This window comes from Mercenaria mercenaria, chromosome 5, assembly GCF_021730395.1.
Source record: "Mercenaria mercenaria strain notata chromosome 5, MADL_Memer_1, whole genome shotgun sequence".
Lineage (NCBI taxonomy): Eukaryota > Metazoa > Mollusca > Bivalvia > Venerida > Veneridae > Mercenaria > Mercenaria mercenaria.
The window spans coordinates 37559962-37580518 of record NC_069365.1 but is presented as its reverse complement, the minus strand read 5'-3'; the positions used below and the strand labels follow the sequence as shown (position 1 = coordinate 37580518).

The 20557-nt window shown below is 34.8% G+C and overlaps 2 protein-coding genes across 2 annotated transcripts in view; one reads left to right on the top strand and one right to left on the bottom strand.

Annotated features, from left to right (window-relative positions):
• Positions 1-3986: 3986 nt before the first annotated feature.
• Positions 3987-11448, top strand: LOC123558907 (uncharacterized). The gene is made up of 4 exons (XM_045350749.2): positions 3987-4101; positions 4648-4830; positions 7860-8016; positions 11379-11448. Exons 2-4 carry the CDS (start codon positions 4674-4676, stop codon positions 11395-11397), a joined length of 333 nt encoding a protein of 110 aa, XP_045206684.2. The 5' UTR covers positions 3987-4101; positions 4648-4673; the 3' UTR covers positions 11398-11448.
• Positions 11449-14609: 3161 nt separating this feature from the next.
• LOC123556920 (uncharacterized) overlaps positions 14610-20557 on the bottom strand; it is a 29453-nt gene continuing 23505 nt past the window's right edge. Inside the window, exons 15-16 of the mRNA XM_045348015.2 lie at positions 19956-20258; positions 14610-19178 (exon numbers count right to left, since the gene is read on the bottom strand). Coding sequence (XP_045203950.2) covers positions 16815-19178; positions 19956-20258 — 2667 coding nt within the window. The 3' untranslated portion in view covers positions 14610-16814. The remainder of the gene's footprint in view (positions 19179-19955; positions 20259-20557) is intronic.

The window sequence follows — 20557 nt, the reverse complement described above, 5'->3', positions numbered from 1 at the left end:
AAAAGCTATAAGAAGATCCATTTGATACAGAGAACCAAGCTAAATAATAGCAGGCTTTGTTTGATTTTGTTGTCTATTTATGAAAGGTTTTGAAATGTGCAACAACTTTTACGTCGCCTAGAACCGGCTGAAGCCGTGCTGTGTTATGAAAAAAGAAAAAACAAAATGAGTTCCATGATCCAAAAATAAACAGTACTGAGGCCAAAACTTTACTTTACCTAAACCTCTGTCAAACTAGACAAGGTTATAACTTTTCTAGATACGTATCGAGCCGAATTCATTGGCAGTTTACATGGTATCAAATTACACAAAAAAGATAAATGAACATGTAAAATTTGATTTTACATTTGTCTTTGCACTAACAAGAAGATGATCGAGAGCAACCATGGGCTTAATCAAACTCTGATGACTAAGGACCACTGTATTCTTTTGATAACTAAATTGTGGCAAAGCAATCTATTATTTAATACTGTCCTATTATCTTTACCAGCAGTCTGTTATGTTATACATTTGTCGTTACTGTAACATCGAAAGGTAGTTGTTACAGCTTTACCGTATATGTTAAAACAAGGTTGTGGTAAAAGCTACAAAATAAATGTAACGGAGACACTCTGGAAGCGATGAGAACAATACTTACAGCCACAGTAAACCATTGTAAAGCAGGCCATCCTCATATTGAGATTGCAGAGGAAAGTTGTAACAGATTGAGTGCTTCAAACATCGATAAACAAGATATATTTTAATTGTGTTATTGTTATAAACATTTGGACGGGGTTAAAAGGGAACGGAATGTAAAACTGGAGCAAGACATAATAACTGGGGAGGGAGTTGAAGAGAAGTAATACTACCAACACACAAGACTTATATAATAAATATTGAAATAGCTCATCAGAATTATGCAAAATTTCTCATATCAACATGTAATAAGTAAACATTTTATTTCAAGCATAATACTATCAGCACTACAAAGTATGACCTTTAAAATCATATTACCGCCATTTGCCCGGTAAACCAGCATAAAACCATAATAATCCGAAGACTGGTTGTTAATATTCCATGCAATATGGCCGACGAATCCGGTTGTTTCTACATCGTCAAACTCATATGTTAACGCCTTGGAACATTTAGTAGCTAACTGGTCATCATCCGTTGAATTACCTGTTACATAGTTTGATCAAATTAATAACGTTTTCAGTTTATCTCAATGGAATGGGTTTACTTGACGAGATAAGATAGACCACAGCATCTTGTACGCTATGTATACTCAGGCGTAAGTGTGAAGTAACTAGTATTTATTAATATAGTACATGCACAAACATAAATTTTATGTTGTAGGTTTTAGCTATATCAAATGTATTATTTATTATAGGCACAAACATTACATTCATGTTGTTACTATTAAGCCAAGTCAAATATATTATTTAATGTATGCAACAACATAACGTTCTTGTCGTAAGCTATGTTAAATATATCATTTAATATATGCTAAAACATAACTTTCATGTTGTAAGTTTTAAACTATGTCAAATAAATTATTTAATATATGCACAAACATGACATTCATGTTGAAAGTTTTAAGCTATGTCAAATGTATCATTTAATGTATGCACAAACATGACATTCACGTTGTAAGTCATAAGCTATGTCAAATGTAATTTTCAATATATGCAAAAACATTACGTTCATGTTGACTAATGTCAGTTTTATGCTATTTCAAATATATTATTTAATATATGCACAAACATGATATTCATGTTGTAAGTTGTAAGCTATGTCAAATATATTATTTGACATTTTTTTTTAATTTTCAGTTAAATACCTGTTGATTACGACGAAACGCGACATTTTTGTATGTAATTCTTTTATTATTACATTGTACACGAGACCTTGTTTTCATGTCGTGTCATTTGTTACTATGATCATGTAAAGGATTCAATTGGCGGAGATAACTTATATTTATACTATCCCATAAGTTTAGAACTTAGTAGGAATTAGGAGTACAAAGTTGCGATTCAGCTCCCCAGTAGTGATTTGTCACAGAATGTCCTGCAAGCGGTATCTCAATGTGATCTTTTATGTTTTTGTCTTGCCCTGAATGCCTATTTGTTTGAATTAGACTATGTTTCAGTGTAATGCAGTCATGGATATTTTTTGCGTTTTTTTGTCCTTGTTTTTTTGTTATTCTTGTCCCGATATACACGTGTGGACTTAGTCGTTGTAAATGAATCCAACAAGGCTTACATCTGAAGTTAAACCAAGTTCAGTTGTTTGAAAAGAGTTATGACTTGCATACTTTAAAGTTCCTAGGCACAAGGCTTAAAAAATATCGTTTCACCACAATCCTAGGTACAATGTATATTATAAAAGTCATGGTATCCAAAGGGAAAATATACGAGCCAATTTCAGTCACCCATTTCTCACCTAAAACGCACAATTCGGCAAATGGGTACTCTGTATATTGAACAGTCGATCATGCACCAGTCACATTTTCTAAATGTTTCTTTTCGCAAAGACACTCCGCGTAATTTATGTTTTCGTCAAAGTTACAGAAAAAATGTCGGTTAACCTTCCCTATCGACTTTCCGGTCTAGACGACTACATTATATTCTGACTGGTTGATATGAAAATGTATGTCAATCGTCGTTTCAAGTACATGTGCACGCTAAAATGTGTATATGCATCATGAATATGTAATGTGTTTTATTTTTAAGATTAAATTAAACAAAACAAATGTGTGCCAATGTATGATTTCAAATGCAGAATATTTTTTTGAGACGACTTTGATTCGTCAGATCAACTATCATTGTATATCTGCTACTTAATACGACACCCTGTTTTCGCCTAAAAGTACACAAGACCTTGTCGTCTAGACCGAAAGAAAGCATTATAGGAATACTTTCCTAGATGACTTCGAATTATATTGTAAAAATGTGAATACTGATTTCTTTTTATGTTTCGCCTGTACACAAAACCGAGAGGTATCGACAGGTAGAAAACATTACTTTGTATGAAAGCAAAAAAAAAAACAAAAACACACACACCATTGAAATGGACTTAGTGCAATGCACGTTAGATCACTGCAGAAGTTTCACTCCGGGAACCAGTAGCAACTGATATACCAGCTTACATACAAAAGGTTTAATAGAGAGTTTGCAACATTTTATTATATATCTATATAGAAAAAGTTAAATAAACATAAGTCGGCTTATATAGAGTTTATGTATTGCATGTAAAACAAGTGTGTGACGTTTTAACCATTCTCAACAGCAGTTACTGAGATACTTGCTGCACATAAAAACTTATCAGTAAACTGACGGAGTAAGTGCAAAAGCTCTTAGATTAGCCTACCTTTTCGTCGAATTTCAGAGCTAAAAAACAATTTTCAAAATTAAGCACGCATTCCGATATTAGGTATTGCGTTGTGATTATTTTTATCATAGTGTTGGTCTACGTTAGTTGCCATTGTGACGTCAGTTTTAATAATAAAATCTGTAAAAATATCCCTTGGAAGCATAGAATGCAACCGAGAAGAATAATAGCAGACTCGGTTTGAATTAGTCTGTTCATGAGAGATAAAATAAAATTCATTAAGATGTTGCTATAAAATGGTGACACTATATTTTTCTGTGTTAAATTTTAAATAATTGGGTTCTCTAAAAAATTGATATAGTTTCCCCACTATTACCTGCATAGTTTATTGAGCTTCAAGAATGGACAAAAAGAAAAGGTATACCCTAGTGTAGCAAGAGTGTAAGTGTAAGCCTTTTGTGAGGGATTCTTTCGTTAAGTGACCGTGGTGCGACATACATTATTACTGAGTTTATGTATCGTCATCATCCTATGCTAAAAACTTGGAACATATCTTCTGAAACATATCCCGTCTCACATATTGTTTCATAACAACTGCTAAAGAGCTGAATTCTATCATGAAAGTACAAGAAATTATAACCTTGAATTTTGCAATACCTTAAAGATTATGACCGAGTTTTAGTTTCGTGTGACCTGTAGATAAGGCAAAGAAGGCATCCCACCTACTATATAAGATTCAACTATTTTGCACAGCGTTCTAATCTTAGACTATTAGTTCTTCATAGATCCTTGGTATGTATAATGTTTGCTATAATTTTATAAATTAAAATTAAACAAAACAAATTTCAATAACATGAGCGGCTTTTGAATATTTTACACCAGAATAAAGCCGATCATACTTAGAATCATTTAAGGCAAAACACTAAACAAGTTGTTAGTCAAATAAACAAAATATCCTAAAATACTGTATATGTAATACTTTGACCGACTGTTGAGATCTAAAATGCGATGGAAGTAGTTCAGACAAACAGGCCAAAATTTTCTATTTTTGGATTGCTACGCTTTACTGTACTGGACAACGTTTGGAAGTCAGTTTATAACCTTCTTTTTAATTACGGGATACCCTTTCATTTGCGAAAGTCCATCATCAACCAGTCAAAATATTTGCAACTACTAGAAGATTCACTGCCGTCTGAAATAACAATATCGTTTGTAAAATAGTGCAGGACTTTCTACGATCAGATCAAGAAATGTTCTGACAGATTAAAAAAACAAACTTAGATTGTCTACTAATTATAGCAAAACATGTTTTGAAGAGCAAAAACTTTCTTATTTTAGATATCTAGCAGACCTAGCCAGACAATATGAAAGCAGCAGTAGTTTTCCTTGCCCTTCTTCCACTAATAATAGCAAAACCATTGGTAGAAAAAGAATTCGATTTTGTTGAGCTTCAGCGACGAGTGGACCTAAACGGATTTCATTGTGGAACTCGTCATCCCGACTGCATGAACTGGTATCCCGGTAAGTTTAAAGTAGCAAATAGTCTCTCGCACATTGTGTTTGTTTCTATACGCCCGTTTTGAAAAAACGGGACGTATTATGTGAAATCGCGTGCGAACATGCGTCCGTCCGTCCGTCCCGGACCTTAACTAAATAGTCTTTCAGGGTATTTATTCTAAACTTGAAATTTAGCGATGAGATAATGTGCAAAACGTATAACCCAAGTCGGTAGGTAAAAGGTAAAGGCCAGAATAGGAGCTCAAATTTTGAAGCTTCAGTCATATTTCTTGCCCAAAGAGTAACTTAATAACCATTCTAGACAATGACATCAAACATTGCATAAAATTAGGTGGCAATGAGGCAGTCTGAAGAGCTCCTGAACTGGATCAGACGGTCAAAGGTCAGTGTCCAAACAAGGTCAGATCTGTCTGTCATATATATCAAGAGCACAAGTGAACAACCATTCAATGTATTGACTTCAAACTTGACATATAGGAGGGTAGTTGTAATGATACTATGTACAGAGCGCATCAATTCACATTGCTCACTCCAAAAATCACTTTTAGTTTCTTGTGCCTTAGTATCCCGTCACAACCGCCGTTCAAATCATCCTAACCACGACAACAAATTAGTACGTCCGTATGGCATAACAACCTATAATTTTACTAAATGTATCTGCCACTGCGAGATCCCTCGATACTATAGTTGTAAAATAACCACGAGTGAAAATGAGCACGTCTTACGGTGTTCCGTTTGGACAATCGTGACTTTTTATTTAATACTAAACCGCGATGCACGATGGTACGATGACGAAAATGCGATGGCGCGATGGCACGATGATGAAACAACAATGGTACGATGGTGAAAACGCGATGGCACGATGACGAAATCGCGATGATGCGATGGTACGATGGTAAAATGTCGATGTAATATCGCGTTTTCATCATCGTATCATCGCGTTTTCACCATCGTACCATCGTGCCATCGCGTTTTCATCATCGTACCATCGCGTTTTCACCATCGTACCATCGCGTTTTCACCATCGTGCCGTCGCGTTTTCACCATCGTGCCATCGCGTTATCACCATCGTACCATCGCGGTTTCACCATCGTACCATCGCGTTTTCACCATCGTACCATTGCGTTTTCACCATCGTACCATCGCCTTCCGGTTAGAATTGCGTAGTTCCGTGCACTTGTATTTTTGTCAACAATAGATGAATGTATCTCAATGTATTTTATGAGAAGAAATTTACCATTTAGATTCTGCTGTTTTGCAAAATGTTTTACAAAATGTTCAGTGCTCAGTTCATTAAAACTATGTAAAATCTTCAAGGCCACATCCTTTGTATTTTATGTATGCATGAAAGTAAATAAAAAGTTGGGTGTAATAGTCACATGATATTATTCAAACTCAGCTTATTCTTGTTAGGATGTAGAAGGTACATAGTGGAATGTGAAAATGAGATTGTATCAAGCCTGTATTTTACTGACATATATACTGTACCACTGCGCATGACCACCGGAAGGCGATGGTACGATGGTGAAAATGCGATGGTACGATGGTGATAACGCGATGGTACGATGGTGAAAACGCGATGACATGATGGTGAAAACGCAATGGTACGATGGTGAAAACGCGATGGTACGATGGTGATAACGCGATGGCACGATGATGAAAACGCGATGGCACGATGGTGAAAACGCGATGGTACGATGATGATACGCGATGATACGATGGTGAAAACGCGATGGTACGATGATGAAAACGCGATATTACATCGATATTTCACCATCGTACCATCGCATCATCGCGATTTCATCATCGTGCCATCGCGTTTTCACCATCGTACCATCGTTGTTTCATCATCGTGCCATCGCACCATCGCGTTTTCGTCATCGTACCATCGTACATCGCGGTTTAGGATTCAATAATAAGTCACGATTGTCAAAACGGAACACCGTCTTGAGATGCTCAGTGATTTCATATTCATTTTAAACAAATGCGTAATATTGTGAACAATTACATTCTCTAATAAATTTAAGAAATAATTTATAGCAAAAGAGTGTTTTAACACAATTTATGCACGATGGGCGGTTATATATCGGGTGTAATAATTTCACTCGGGCGCAGCCCGAGTGAAATTATTTGTACGACGTATTACCCTCCGAGTGTATAAATAGTGTCAAAACACTCTTTTGCTACAAATTATTTCGATTCTTATATGGCCTTAATATAAAAAAGTAGATAAAATATAGTAGCGCTCTTTCTTGGTCGCAACAAAAACATTGACGTCACCGCACGTTAATGTGACGTCATTCTAGCGTAAGCATGTTTTAACAGAGACAAGTATATTAGAATTACAGATTAGAAATATCGTCGCAGTTTGCACGCTGTAATATCAGGGAAATAACTGTATAATTGTGAGTTTATCAGAATAACGAGGTAACTATTGCTTTGATATAAACATTTGTTTCCGCTGACTTATCATACAGGCTGTACTTATGAAGCCTTGAAAAAGGCTACAATTAAGAAAGAGAAAAGAATAATGATTAAAAACTGCTAAATGTTCCGAATTAAATTCGCTTACTTCAAATCGTAAGTTGTACAAAAGTCGAATTCTTTCTTGTAATGGAGTTCTCAAGCTTTCTGAATTTAATTAAAAAATTGTTAGTCCTATCTGTCAGTACATAAGTAGTCGGAAATCTGTACACTCGTAATTGTTTCTTTTTGTGAATTACATGCGTGTAGTGTGCGCGTTGTATGCATATAACATTCGCTACATGTTGTGTCATGTGATATCGTGTATCTTGTTAAGTTTCTTATCAGATCGGGCGAATAAGAAATATGAAAGAGTTCTGTGTAAATACGTACATTAAATATGTGCATTAAGTATATACATTAAATCTGAGTGAAAATAACTCCGTTTGCAGCATATTTACCCGCTCCTAACGTATCTTTTTGTGATTAACTAATAAATTGTCAATGCAATGCAGCTATTAATGCAGAAGATACTCAATTTTCTCCTTCTATTACACTTTATTATAAAGGCGATGCCCTAGTGAAAGTGGTTGTCAATTGGTTAAAAGAACACGGACTACCCATAGCTGCCGCTGCCTGTAATGTTGCCTGTGCAGCCGGAAGTCTTCCTCTTGAAATAGCATCGGCTGGACTATCTGCTGGTTTATGCACTGCAGGTTGTCAAGCGTAAGTAGAACAATTAGTAATTAGGTACAGTTACCTGCATCTCGTTACATAACCACGCCTGGTAAACAACAGAGCTACCTCTTTCAGAGGTATACGGCAAATCGCTCTGTCGCAACTTCCGAGCTAGTGCATGTCGCGATAAAAGAACGTCAACAAAGATGAGTGTCATCATAGTTTTTGCATTTATACAATCATTGTATCGAATATCAAAAATCGGGGAATGGTAGGCGATGTTGATATGATTTAACTTTACAGAGAACTTAAAATTTTCTAGTTTATTCTTGATTTGTGGTCGTGGCGGTGTTTACCAGCAAGCTGATTTAGCAGCGAATTTGGCCGTTTTGTCATAAAAGCACTTTCATTGTCAAATATTTTCATTTTAACTGATATTAAGAAGCAAACTGAGTAGGCATGAGAAAGCTGTAAAGTATACAATGCATTTGGAAATAAAATATGTACCGAAAATGGTTTGGGAGTAAAAATATTCACTTTTTATTATGAGAGACACCTCCGTCGTGAAGGAGATAGCTCTGTTTTCATAAGAGAGCTCTGTGCTCATAATTTTAATGTTATATTGAAAAGTTTACAATATTTACGTTGGGTTGTCCTCTTTCGAAATAATATGCAGTCACTGTTCCACCGGATATACATATGTATGAACTTGCAAAGTATTGTTTTAATACAGATTTTCCATAAGGCTATAATTGTAAATTTTGAACAGTTGTACATTCTGTTAACTTTTGCTCAGGTGAGTTATTGTGATGGCTTGTTGTCCGGCGTCCGTCGTCTGTAGCTGTCTGTCTGTCTGTCTGTCAACACTGAGCTTGTGCATGCTAGGTCACCAATTATCAGTTGCACTGTCATATTAATTTTTTAACAAGGTCATAACAGGATTGTTTTTATTGATAGGCGGTACATAATAGTGGCACATGCGATGCTGGCGATTTATGAAAAAAAAAAAACTTTTTAAATTGAAAATGCGCGAATTAAAGCCCGCACGAAACTGTCTGTTTGCCGTTTGCGCCAAATTTCATGCTTGCGAATTTAAATGATTTCAGTCAAACGCATCTGATTGGTTTAGATAAAAGGTAGATTGATAGAAATGGAAATAGAATTCCAATTATACAGAAAATTTCTTAATTTAGAATTCGATCACTTTAGTCATTTTGTCAATTATTTTATGTGTAATTGAGGTTGCTAACTTAATGCGTACATTGTCAACACACGAAATGCATGATATTAGCTTCTGCGTAAAGTTTTCCTATAAATTTTATTTAGCTAGTAAATCAGCATGACTGTTTAAAACTTCAGATTTTATATTCAAAGTGCATTTGAACGTGCTCGTACAACGATGAAGTCACAACGACTGTGATATTTGTACAAAGTACATTTTATTTACATGTACGTTCAAACAAACTGGCCTCAACGAAAAGCAATTATGACATCATTATTTTCAGATTTTTTTACAAGTGTAATACGTAGTGTAAACAAGTTTCAGAGCCACTGCCACTAAAGTTGGTGACTTAAAAAATTCAGGTAACACTTGATTTTCACAAGATAATTTCACGTATTACATTTTCTCTAATCGAATTTATTTATTTTATAGAAAAAGTGGCACATGCCGATTCTAAGAAAATATAGCCCACCCGCTTAGGTCAATAGTGAGAGTGCTGATCTATTAATCATGGGCTTTGAGTCTGATGTCCCTGACTATTTTACAGTGTGTCTGAAATCATTTGTCTTCCATCAATGACACAATGATTGAAATGGAGAAGTTGATAGTCACTTGCTGAAAACAAGTTAGTACTGGTGCTGAATGTAGAAGTTCTGGTTAAAACGGCACTAAATACAAAACAAGCAAAATAAATATAAGAAAATATAAAGCAATATTATTATACAAATGCTGTATAAATATAAAAACGTGATAACTGAATTTTATCTCGTAACTGGACGTATCTACTTCTTTCCTGTTACATTCAAAACTGCTCAAAACTGTTAATGAAACACAGAGCTATCTCCTTAGCGACACGACTGTCTCCTTCACGACAGAGCTGTCTCTCACAATAAAAAGCGGACATTTTTACTCCCAAACCATTTTCGGTACATATTTTATTTCCAAATACTTTGTATACTTTACAGCTATCTCACGCCTACTCGGTTGGCTTCTTAACATCAGTTAAAATGCAAATACTTGACAATGAAATAGCTTTCATGACAAAACGGCCAAATTCACTGCTAAATCAGCTTGCTGGTAAACACCGCCACGACCACAAATCAAGAATAGATTAGAAAACTCTAAGTTCTCTGTAAAGATAAATCATATCTTCATCGCCTACCATTCCCCGATTTTTTGACATTCGATACAACGATTGTAAAAATGCAAAAGCTATGACGACACTCACCTATGTTGACGTTCTTTTATTGCGACATGCACTAGCTCGGAAGTTGCGACAAAGCGATTTAGCGTATACCTCTGAAATAGGTAGCTCTGTTTTTTTACCAGGCGTGCTAACTAAAGAAAGTATACACGACAGAAATACAGTCCCAGATTACCAAGAATATATATCAAGTGTGTATTAATCATTTTAAAAGCGATCCTTTCTATAGACGACTGCATATAGGAAATCCTTAAACGATAACTACACATTGACAAATAAACTAGCTGCTTCGATAAAAGAAATTAAAACATGCACTATCATGCATTTTTGATAATGCATATAGAAGTGTTAGGAGAACATTTTGTCCTTCCACATTGCCATTTATTTAATTAAATCATATGATTTTTCCGGCAAGTTAATTTGAAACATCATGATGATTATCAGTGGTATAGTCTGATTTAACAATCCGTTACATGGATCACTTTTAATTTTTTTAATGTAGAGAACATTGTCTATATTTATATGATGTATTTTATTTAACACAACGGCATATGGAATCCGGTTTAAACTGACTAGCTTACTTCTTTTTTGTTAAGAATGCCTGCTGTTCTCATTTTCAAATAATGGTTTGGAAGGGCATAGGTTCAATGAAGTGTTTATCATTATTACTATTATTATTATTATTATTATTATTGCAATAGTTGTTGTAGTTGCTTGTAACAGAAAATGTTCACAGTATTAACTTTCGTCGACCTAAATATCGTGTGATTTAACACACACACAGTAAAGGTGTTAAGTCTTTGAAAGTCTCTTATCACAGTAATCAGAAACCGTTCTGTAATTTAACTGTTACAGTAATAGGTAACAGTTATACACTGTTACGACAGCTGTCTCTGTTTTACGAATTTAAGAACTACTGAGATGGAAAGTATTAAATTTAGAACAGTTTATGTATTAATCTTTATGTTTTTTTTCTACTTTCAGAATTAATCTTGCTGGTTAAAAATATGGAACGAGCACGACGGCAGTAATAAAATAATTCAAACATAAAACATCTTTTGATTTTTGTTGTGTTTTGACGGTCTATAAAAGTAATTCCATAAAGTTGATGTATTTTAAAGGTACTTCTATAAATTGATTCAATATTCTTTTAGGCGATTCCATAAAGTTGATGTACAGTACAACCTCTCCAGAGCGGCCCTCTCTTAAGCAAAAACCTCTCTGTAACAACATCATCAAAATTTCCCTAAGCTGAAATATACTATCGAATTTACCTCTCCAGAACAACAACCTCTAAGTAACAGTCAATATTTGTATCTCCCTATCTGCCAAAGGGTGTTGCTCTACAGCGGTTGCACTGTACTTTAAAGCTATTATTTATTTTAGCTTACATTAGCTCGTGTTGATGCAGGCTAATATATATAATCAACATCAGATGGAAATAGTTTAGAAATATTTATACTGCCAGATTAAGGTCACAATAGCCTAAATAGTTTTCCCTATATATTCTATATAAAACTGACCTTTTTCAAAGAGCTACCAAACATAGCTAGACCCATTTCAGAGAACAAATCCTTACCTCATTTTAAAGAGTTATGATAAAACTGATATAAAATGAAGAGAAAAGTAGGGATCATGTATCTTCTAAGAGAGATTTCTCTGGTCACATTTACTTACTGTAAACTGACATCAAAATCACACTGCTGTGACCTGGAAGTACTACTCATACTAAAATTGAGCTTGACTACACCAAATACAACCTGCTCTCCCACTTTTCCTACCAAAATGTCAACAATACATCCACAATGAAATTTAAACAAAAACTAGCCTCAATTTAGACCTCTGTTGCCATGCCAAGTGAAAAATTAGTGTTCAAATACCTGGCAGCCATTACGCGACTAGACCAGATGGCTCCCACGCTGGTTCCTTTAGTTTAGTTAGGCCTTAGCTGAAGTAACAATAACGCAACGCAAACTAATGTACATTCTTAGTTCGTAATTCTACAATAACGAATATCACATTTGTATTACGCCTGATTAGACAGTAATGTTGACTATATCATAGTCAAAAGACCTAATGCAATGTGACGAATTCTGTGGAAAAGGGCTTTAAAGTTATTGAAGCATGGTTTAGCTGCACCACTTTACATAAGCAAAAGGTGTATTAAGCAAGTGTTCCTTTACATCATCCATTGCCAGAAGCTAGTGAGCTATTCTTTCTTAGACTATTATGTTTTTGACTTCAAACATCTTTAAGAATAAAATCAATGTCTTATACAGTGTTGTATATGCAGTTTTGTTTCATGCATTTGCTGTTTTTGATGCTTCTCCCACATCATGCTACGTCACGACTTGTTGGGCATTTCAACGATATTTCTTACCTTAGATTACTATAAAAACCTTGCTTCGATAGATCTGATAGTTTCATGTGCGCTGTCTAGAAATTATATTTGATCTGTGACTTTGGGTGAAAATTGATCAGCACAAGTTTGTTTGAATAATAACATATTTTCCCTTGTTTTAATAAATTGTACTTTTTGAAAAACTTTTATTATACAGTGTTCTACAACTGTGTTACAGAACTTTCCTCATGAAATCTTATGACATTTCCCATATGACCCAAATCTACTAGGCCACACCACGTAATAAATCTTATTGAAATAACTGCCGTCTTCCAGGAGTTGCGCCTAATGATAGAGCAGCTACATATAATTAATTAGTGCAAAAATGCATATTGACAGAACAAATATGAAAAGTACATTTTCAAATGAATATCATTTGTTTTTATAAGACCTAGTATTTAGGTTTATAAAAGTATATAGAAATATAAAAGTCTCTAGGTAAGCATGGACATATTCGCAGAGACGGAGAAGTACATTCAAGGCATGTTGAGGCATATTTAGGTTAGAGATACACAGCGGTCAGTTCTATTCAGGGCACACATGTTTACGTTTATTTAGGTTAGGTATACACAGCGAGGAAGGTTTGTTCAAGGCAGTAACAGTTGATTGTTAAAACAACGGCCAGTTTTTAGTGGTAAAACACATTTATACTGTGTTTTATCTATGCATGTGTACAGTGTGTACAGTTTTAGACCTAATGCATATTACTGTTAATTCACGTAAACGTGTTATTTTTATATTTACATAAACAACATGAAGTAATTGGTCATGTTTCTCATTAAGGACTTTGGATCTAATATACCTTTAATCTACAAGAAGATAATTTTGATCACAATCATATAAATAAATACCAAATTTGACTGAGGTAATAAAAAGTGCATTTAGCATCGGCTCTATTATAAGAGAATATTATACTGTCTCAATGATTTCGAAGGACTCGTAACTAATGTTAATTCACTCCAAGGGGAGCGGTGGTCTAGTGGATAAGGTGTCGGCCGCTCAATCCAGGGGTCATGGATTCGAGCCCCACTGGGGTCACGACCATGACTTCTCATATGACACCAGTACTGGTTTTACCAGGAAGTGGACTCGAGAGTGGTTACAATAAGCTTGAAGCTTTCATCACAATCGAGCTAAAGCAAATTAGTATAAACTAATTCACTCCGAATATCTTTGTTTTCCAAGTGCAACCCTAGACTGTCGGGCAGATAATATAAATTACAGGCCAGGTGAATTGAAATGTAATGATTCGGTCAATAAATCCCTGTTAGATAAGGTGTTTACAGTTGTAACTGCCTAGTCATATTTCCACCGGTTGTTTACCCCCTGTTTAGTTTTATACCCTATAGGTTTTGTACCGAACTAACCAGATGTATTTCTCTTCACCTGGTTACTTTCTTTCTCCACTGATTAGTTTTTACCCTTAGGTTTGTTCTTATGCATAGAAAGGAAGAAATATTAAGCAATTGTTTTTTTTCTCCATGTGGTCAGTTTTTCTACCCTAGTTAGCCGCTCTCCCAGTATCATTTGGTATACAAAAAGTGAAAACAACACTATTCAGTCCAACCATTTGATTTATTCCCCCACCCTGGTTAATTTTTCTTTTTATTGTTTTGTACACATATATAGAAAATGCTAATTAGATTCCCTCGCACCTCACAAGACCTGGCTAGTTTTTCCCGTTCTGTTATATACTATGGCCATAATGATTTAATTGCTCAACTATCATCCCCGTCTACTTCCAATTTCACTATTGTCCCTACCCTTTTTTCTTTTCTGATATGAAATTTAAAAAGATCAACAACAAATATACATAAAAGTATTTATGCATTTATTCGTTATCATTAATAAACATGCTTTCAATTGACATGGCTTCTAATTCAATATTTTGTTTTCTTTATATTAGTACAAAAAATTATGAATATGGATAACAAATTACTGGTGCATGCAAAAATACGGTTTTACTGCATACAGCCTGAAGAAAATTAAAAAAAAAAAACCTTATACTTATCATACATTCTTAAATATTTTGTGCAAATATTATGATGCCATTTATTATTTTATGCGTTTACACTAGTGAAGAAAGAGAACGGTTTAACCAATCAAAATTTGTTGAGTTCTTGACTGCCAAGTGATCGGATGCAACCTGATAATGTATTGATTGCTTTTGTATTAATTTGAACCTGACCATGGTTATATTTACAAGTAAAGCTTGATCATTAACTCATTTCCTAAAAGCTTTACAGCATGCATTTATGAATACCAATCTGTTATTTATCAATTAATCAAGGTCTTTGCGTTTGTTTATTAATTCTGATTAACAAGGGCGCGTAATTCAGATGAGCAGGAATTATACTACGAGAGTGTCAGCACGACTGCTTAAATATCCAAGTATCAGAACAATAAACCGTTTTAAATCAGGCAAAAAACCCAAGATGGTTTTGTTTATTTTTATTCTAGATATCATGTTGATTAAAACATGATGATAAAAACTATGCTGAATTTCAGTGATCCAAACAGTATTGAACCAAACGTCATGTTTGAAGTCATTATTGCTACCATAATGTTTTTTCCGACGATCCACGCGCCAAACACTGTATATCGCAGAATAGACAACGTTCAATTTTCGTATTTATTTACGAAATATTGAGTAATGTTAGAAATGTTTTAATTCAATCAATACCGAACTCTCAAACAGCCATTTCCTTTGAAATTGCTCGAATGTAATACATTTCTGAAAATAAGTCCTTAATTGTTTAGCAAACTTTTGCCGACTTTCACTCTTGTTACAAGAAGGCGTATCATATATATTTTCAAACTCAATTGTTGAAGCGTTTCAAACATATATCAAGGTACAAATGTGTTGCGGAAGGAGGTATTCAGAAAAGACTGCAACAGGACATATAACAGGTATGACAACATAGCACCAACGCTTTTAATAACTCCAACGTCACTTCAGTTAAGCTTTTTGCAATGTGAAATTCATTCAACAATCCACGTCAATTAAGTCATCCTTTAATGACGTTGCCACTCCTATAACTAGTTCGACTACGAAGTTCACGAACGAAAGTCATGCGAAATTCAGCAAGTATTTCTTTTGGTCCATAGACGTCACGTGCAGACAGGATATATTCCATATCCTGCTTGTAATTTTCCGATATGAATTTTGATTAAAACAAAATGGCTACCGCATCGCCGGCGAATTGAATCAAGTCTTAGTATTAACTCCAGCTATAGAAATCGTTTCCGGGAGTAAATTTAGTGTTTTCTTGCCGTTCCATTCTCCTACTTAGTTTAGGTTCGTGAAGTTAGCCATAAGATACGGAAACAGAAGAACAATAACTTTGTATGGGAGACACGGCAGTTAAATCCTGTTTAACTAAAATCATCGTAAAGCATAATAATTAACATATTTGATAAAACAGATTGTTATAGGATCATTTAATCTATGTGCAAGATAGATGATTTAACAGGAAACGAGTTGATAGCCTTAGTTTCAGGACATTTTTAACATTGTGAAATCTGATGATTTTCGAAAGGATGGAACAAAATTCTTTTTTGTTCCTGATCAAAACCAGTTCATTAACTATATAAATGAGCTTTTGTGTTTTGTTATTCAGTCAAAATACAGTTCATTGTGCCTTTTATCGCTGGTATTTAACTATAAACAAAATATTGTGACCCAAACAAATGATTGCAAGATTCCAGTCTGCACTGTAAGTAGCTATAGCTTTGTTAATTTACAAAATGTGTTGATTATAGCATGGAAGTAAAGGGTAATCGGTAAGATAAAATCGTTACACAGTTTATTAATGACAGGATATGTAATATAAGCTGTCTCGAAAATCCGTATCAGGATCGAGATGGATTTCATCGTCAGCGTATATCCCATATCCTGTCACCAACAAGGAGAGTTACTAATAATACACGCACTTTTGGAATAAAAGATACAAGATAAACGCAATGTAAAAATTATTGTAGATACACATATGCCTATTACACACTAAATAAATAACCAATCAGTAGGCTTTAATCATTGTCATAAAGATTGATAACGACATGAGTGTTGTAATAAACAAATAGATAATGAAGAACATCACATCTGTACATGACACAAGATCAGGCCATGAATTGTCATTATCACCATCCGACTCATCACAGCTTTCCGTGATACTACTACTTTCAATACTTTCGTTAGAATGGTCATCACTGATATGTGAGTCATTGTCTATTTCGGTTGTTGGTGATTTTCTGTCGGTTTCCTCAGGACCAAACAACAGGTCTGTGTTGTCATTTTGGCTCATTGCAGATGTGGATTGTCTCCGACTTATGATGGAAATTGGTCGTTTGCTCAAAACTGAAATAGCCCGACTATCTCTAGTTGAAACAGACCGACTAGTTGCGCCCGACAATACTCTGCCATGGCCGGTTGAAGGAAATCCACGAAATCCTGTCCTGCTAACTGACAAGGGCCTTTCGGTTGCAGATATTGGCCTATTCATTTTAACCTCATTTGCCGACGACGGTTGCAATTCCGTAATGTCGTCAATTAAAGATCCCGACTGTTGCCTTATGCTTTTGACTTGATTTACATCAGTTTCTGTTGAATCCGGGACTTTCAGTTCTTCAGCAGTGGAAAAACGAGTTGAACCGTGTCTGACAGGGTCTCCAAGATTTGAGTCAGTATCAATATATCGTATAAATTCATTGGCGGTCTGCATTGTTTCTACCTCTTTGGAGATGTTATTCGAAGATATATATTCATCTGAAGGATTAAATAGTTCTTCTGTAGCAGACTGCGCCGGATGCTGTTCATATTGATTATCATTTATAATTGGCAAAGGCTTAGCAACATATTCATCTGCATTAACCTTTGGCTGACTTCCAAGCTTAGTTGTGTCAGTGTCCTTTGGCACCTGTACATTCGAGATAGAGTTATTCTCTCTGTTGTTAGGCACATTATCGTTTAATAGTTCTTTTGAACTAGACTGCACTGTATTTGCCACTTGCAAACATGTATCAATATTCTCATCTTCATTGACGTTTGGCTTACGTCCATGCTTAGAAGTTAAGCCAGTGTCATCTATCATCTGGGCATTGGAAACAAAGTTACCCAAACTACTGATGGGAGCTTTATCCTCATCCATAACAGATAAATGAGTATCGTTTGCGACCGACAGTTTATCATTTACTAACTGGTTTTGATCAATCTCTATCTCGACGTGATGATCAGATGGCTTACGTTTTCCTTCATTTGCAGCATCTGTTCCTTTGACATTATCAGATCCGTATAGATCAGAATCTGAACAGATATTATTTGCAATTTGATTTTCAACATCGGTAGTGTTATTTTGTGGCTCTCTTTGGATCAATGTATAAGTGTCTGATTCCAGCTCTTGTGGCATGTGTCTCAATGGGTCCGATTCTTGATTAGCATTTGTATCAGTTTCGATCTTTACTTCAGCTGTTATTGAATGGGTATTTGATAAGTTTGGTCTCTCAGGACTCCTATTTATAGCTGCATGATTTTCAAATGAAGGCGGACGTCTGATCAACGCATTTTCTTCGAAAAGGGTGGTCTCTCTTACAAAATCTACTTGACTGGTTTTTCGTTTACGAGGAAACAAAAATCTTTCATTTTCCTCAGAATCATAATTGTCAAAGATTTCTTCACTATCTACCATAAAAGCAACTGTCTTTTTGTTTTCCGAAATGGAACTACCATAACCGCTGCTACCACTGTCTGTCGCTTTGTGTTTCAACTCTTCGTCTTTTTGGCTTACCTTTGTATGAGTTAATTCTATATCTTCTATTTTATCACGATTTTGTTTAGAGTCTGTATCTGCATACCCACATGGTAATAGTAATTCAACTTTTTTCACCATATTTATCATACTTTTTACGCGTTTTGAAATTGGGTATATTCGTTCTTCAAACGTCATTGCTCTAACCTGTAAAGCGCTTATGATAAGAGCCAGTGCACTCAAAATTGTCATTGTTAAAACATAGGCAGCGTATAATGATATCGTGTCTGAATTGTCAGGTAATGAGCTATTGTTGATTATTAAAAGGACGACAAATGATAGAAATAGTGTTATACTATAGCCAGTTTTTTCTCCCGATTCACACGGAACGACAAATACAAACACATTCATAACAGCCAACATAACAATTGGGATTGTCATATAATAGGTCACATATCGAGAGTTCCTTTCTAATGTCAGGTGAAATTCTACAACTTTATGGTGATTGCTATCGTCTTGTTTAGTTTCCGTAGAGACAAGACGCCATTCTGCGTTCTCTTGGAAGTTAGGATGAATCTGCAATCCAAGCGATCCAAGTTCTGTTACTACTTCACTATCGTCAGTCGACCATGTACCAAACTAAGATATAAAAGAAAGCAATCATAACCTTTCTCAAAAACTGAATTTTATTGAGGATAACAAGTCTAAATTTAGCAATGTGCAAAAAATATATATAACATAAATTTTGTAAAAACATTCATGTCATTTACTTAAATTGCCTAAAGTGATGTTATTTATTCAGCTGATTGAAGGATTGTTGTTGTTAAGTCGATTTACTAGTTCTTACTGTGTGTTCAGTTGATTTAAAGGTTCTACTAGTATTACATTAAATGGAAAATCAATAGTAAGAAGCCTAAATTACATGTCAGCTTATTAAATGATTCTTATTTGTTTATTTTTGTACTGTACAGTCAAGCCTTTGATACAGACCATCTAATAAAGAGAGAACTTTTATGTATTTTTACCACATGACTGCTTTAAGACTTTCTCTTGTATACGGGTTTACAGAAATGACTTAAAAAGAAAAGTAATCATGTATAAAATGAACTACAAATATAAAATGCTTTTATGACATCAACTTTCATTTGATCTACAATTCGAAATGTCCAGACGATACCAATCAAGCTTTTTATAGTGGGCTGATTTGAGGCCGTACTGGTTTCCAACATTGACCCGACATTAGTTTTGCATGGTTGACGTAATATTGATTCGTTATAGTTTCCATTCTATAGCTGTAAGATATTGATTTTGACATATATTGAATGTTAGGCCAATATCATAAACATATATCGCTGTGCCGCTCTTAGTCAGATGTTACAATGTTTGCGGGGTACAAATACGTTTAAAGCTCCTTACCTTAAGAACGCATATTTGCCTATCATACGGATAGTGAGTCATGTCCACTTTACACACGGATTCCATAACCTGGTATGGCTTCCAGATACATGATCCATTGTAATTGATATCTATAAACATGAATTTAGCTCCCATAGCCGTGATCTTAGAGAATCCATTTATCAAAGCAATATCGGGTTTCCAGATATCATTCTGTGGTAAGAGTACTTGGACAACGCCTTGTCGCTTCGTAGGGTCCCATGTTAAACTAGGGTCTTCCCATCTTACATCAAATTGTCCGGTGGATGTCAGCTTTTGCTCAACCTTAACAGAGATAATATTTAAAGTGTTGAAATCATTTACTATATATATAGAGAGTTTGAGAAAATAAATGTTCAAACCTTGTTAAAGTTTTCTGGTAATGTTTTTATGCTTTGAAAAAGTCCGATTAAGAGTAAGAGTAAAGCAAAACTATAATGAGATATATATCATGAGAAGTGAGAAATGAGAAGAAAGAAAGAAAACGCTTACGACAAAAATACTATAATTGTCCAAATACAATGATGCATTTGTTTCTGGAGTTTGATAGACCAGAACACTGACACTATTACTAGAGAAATAAC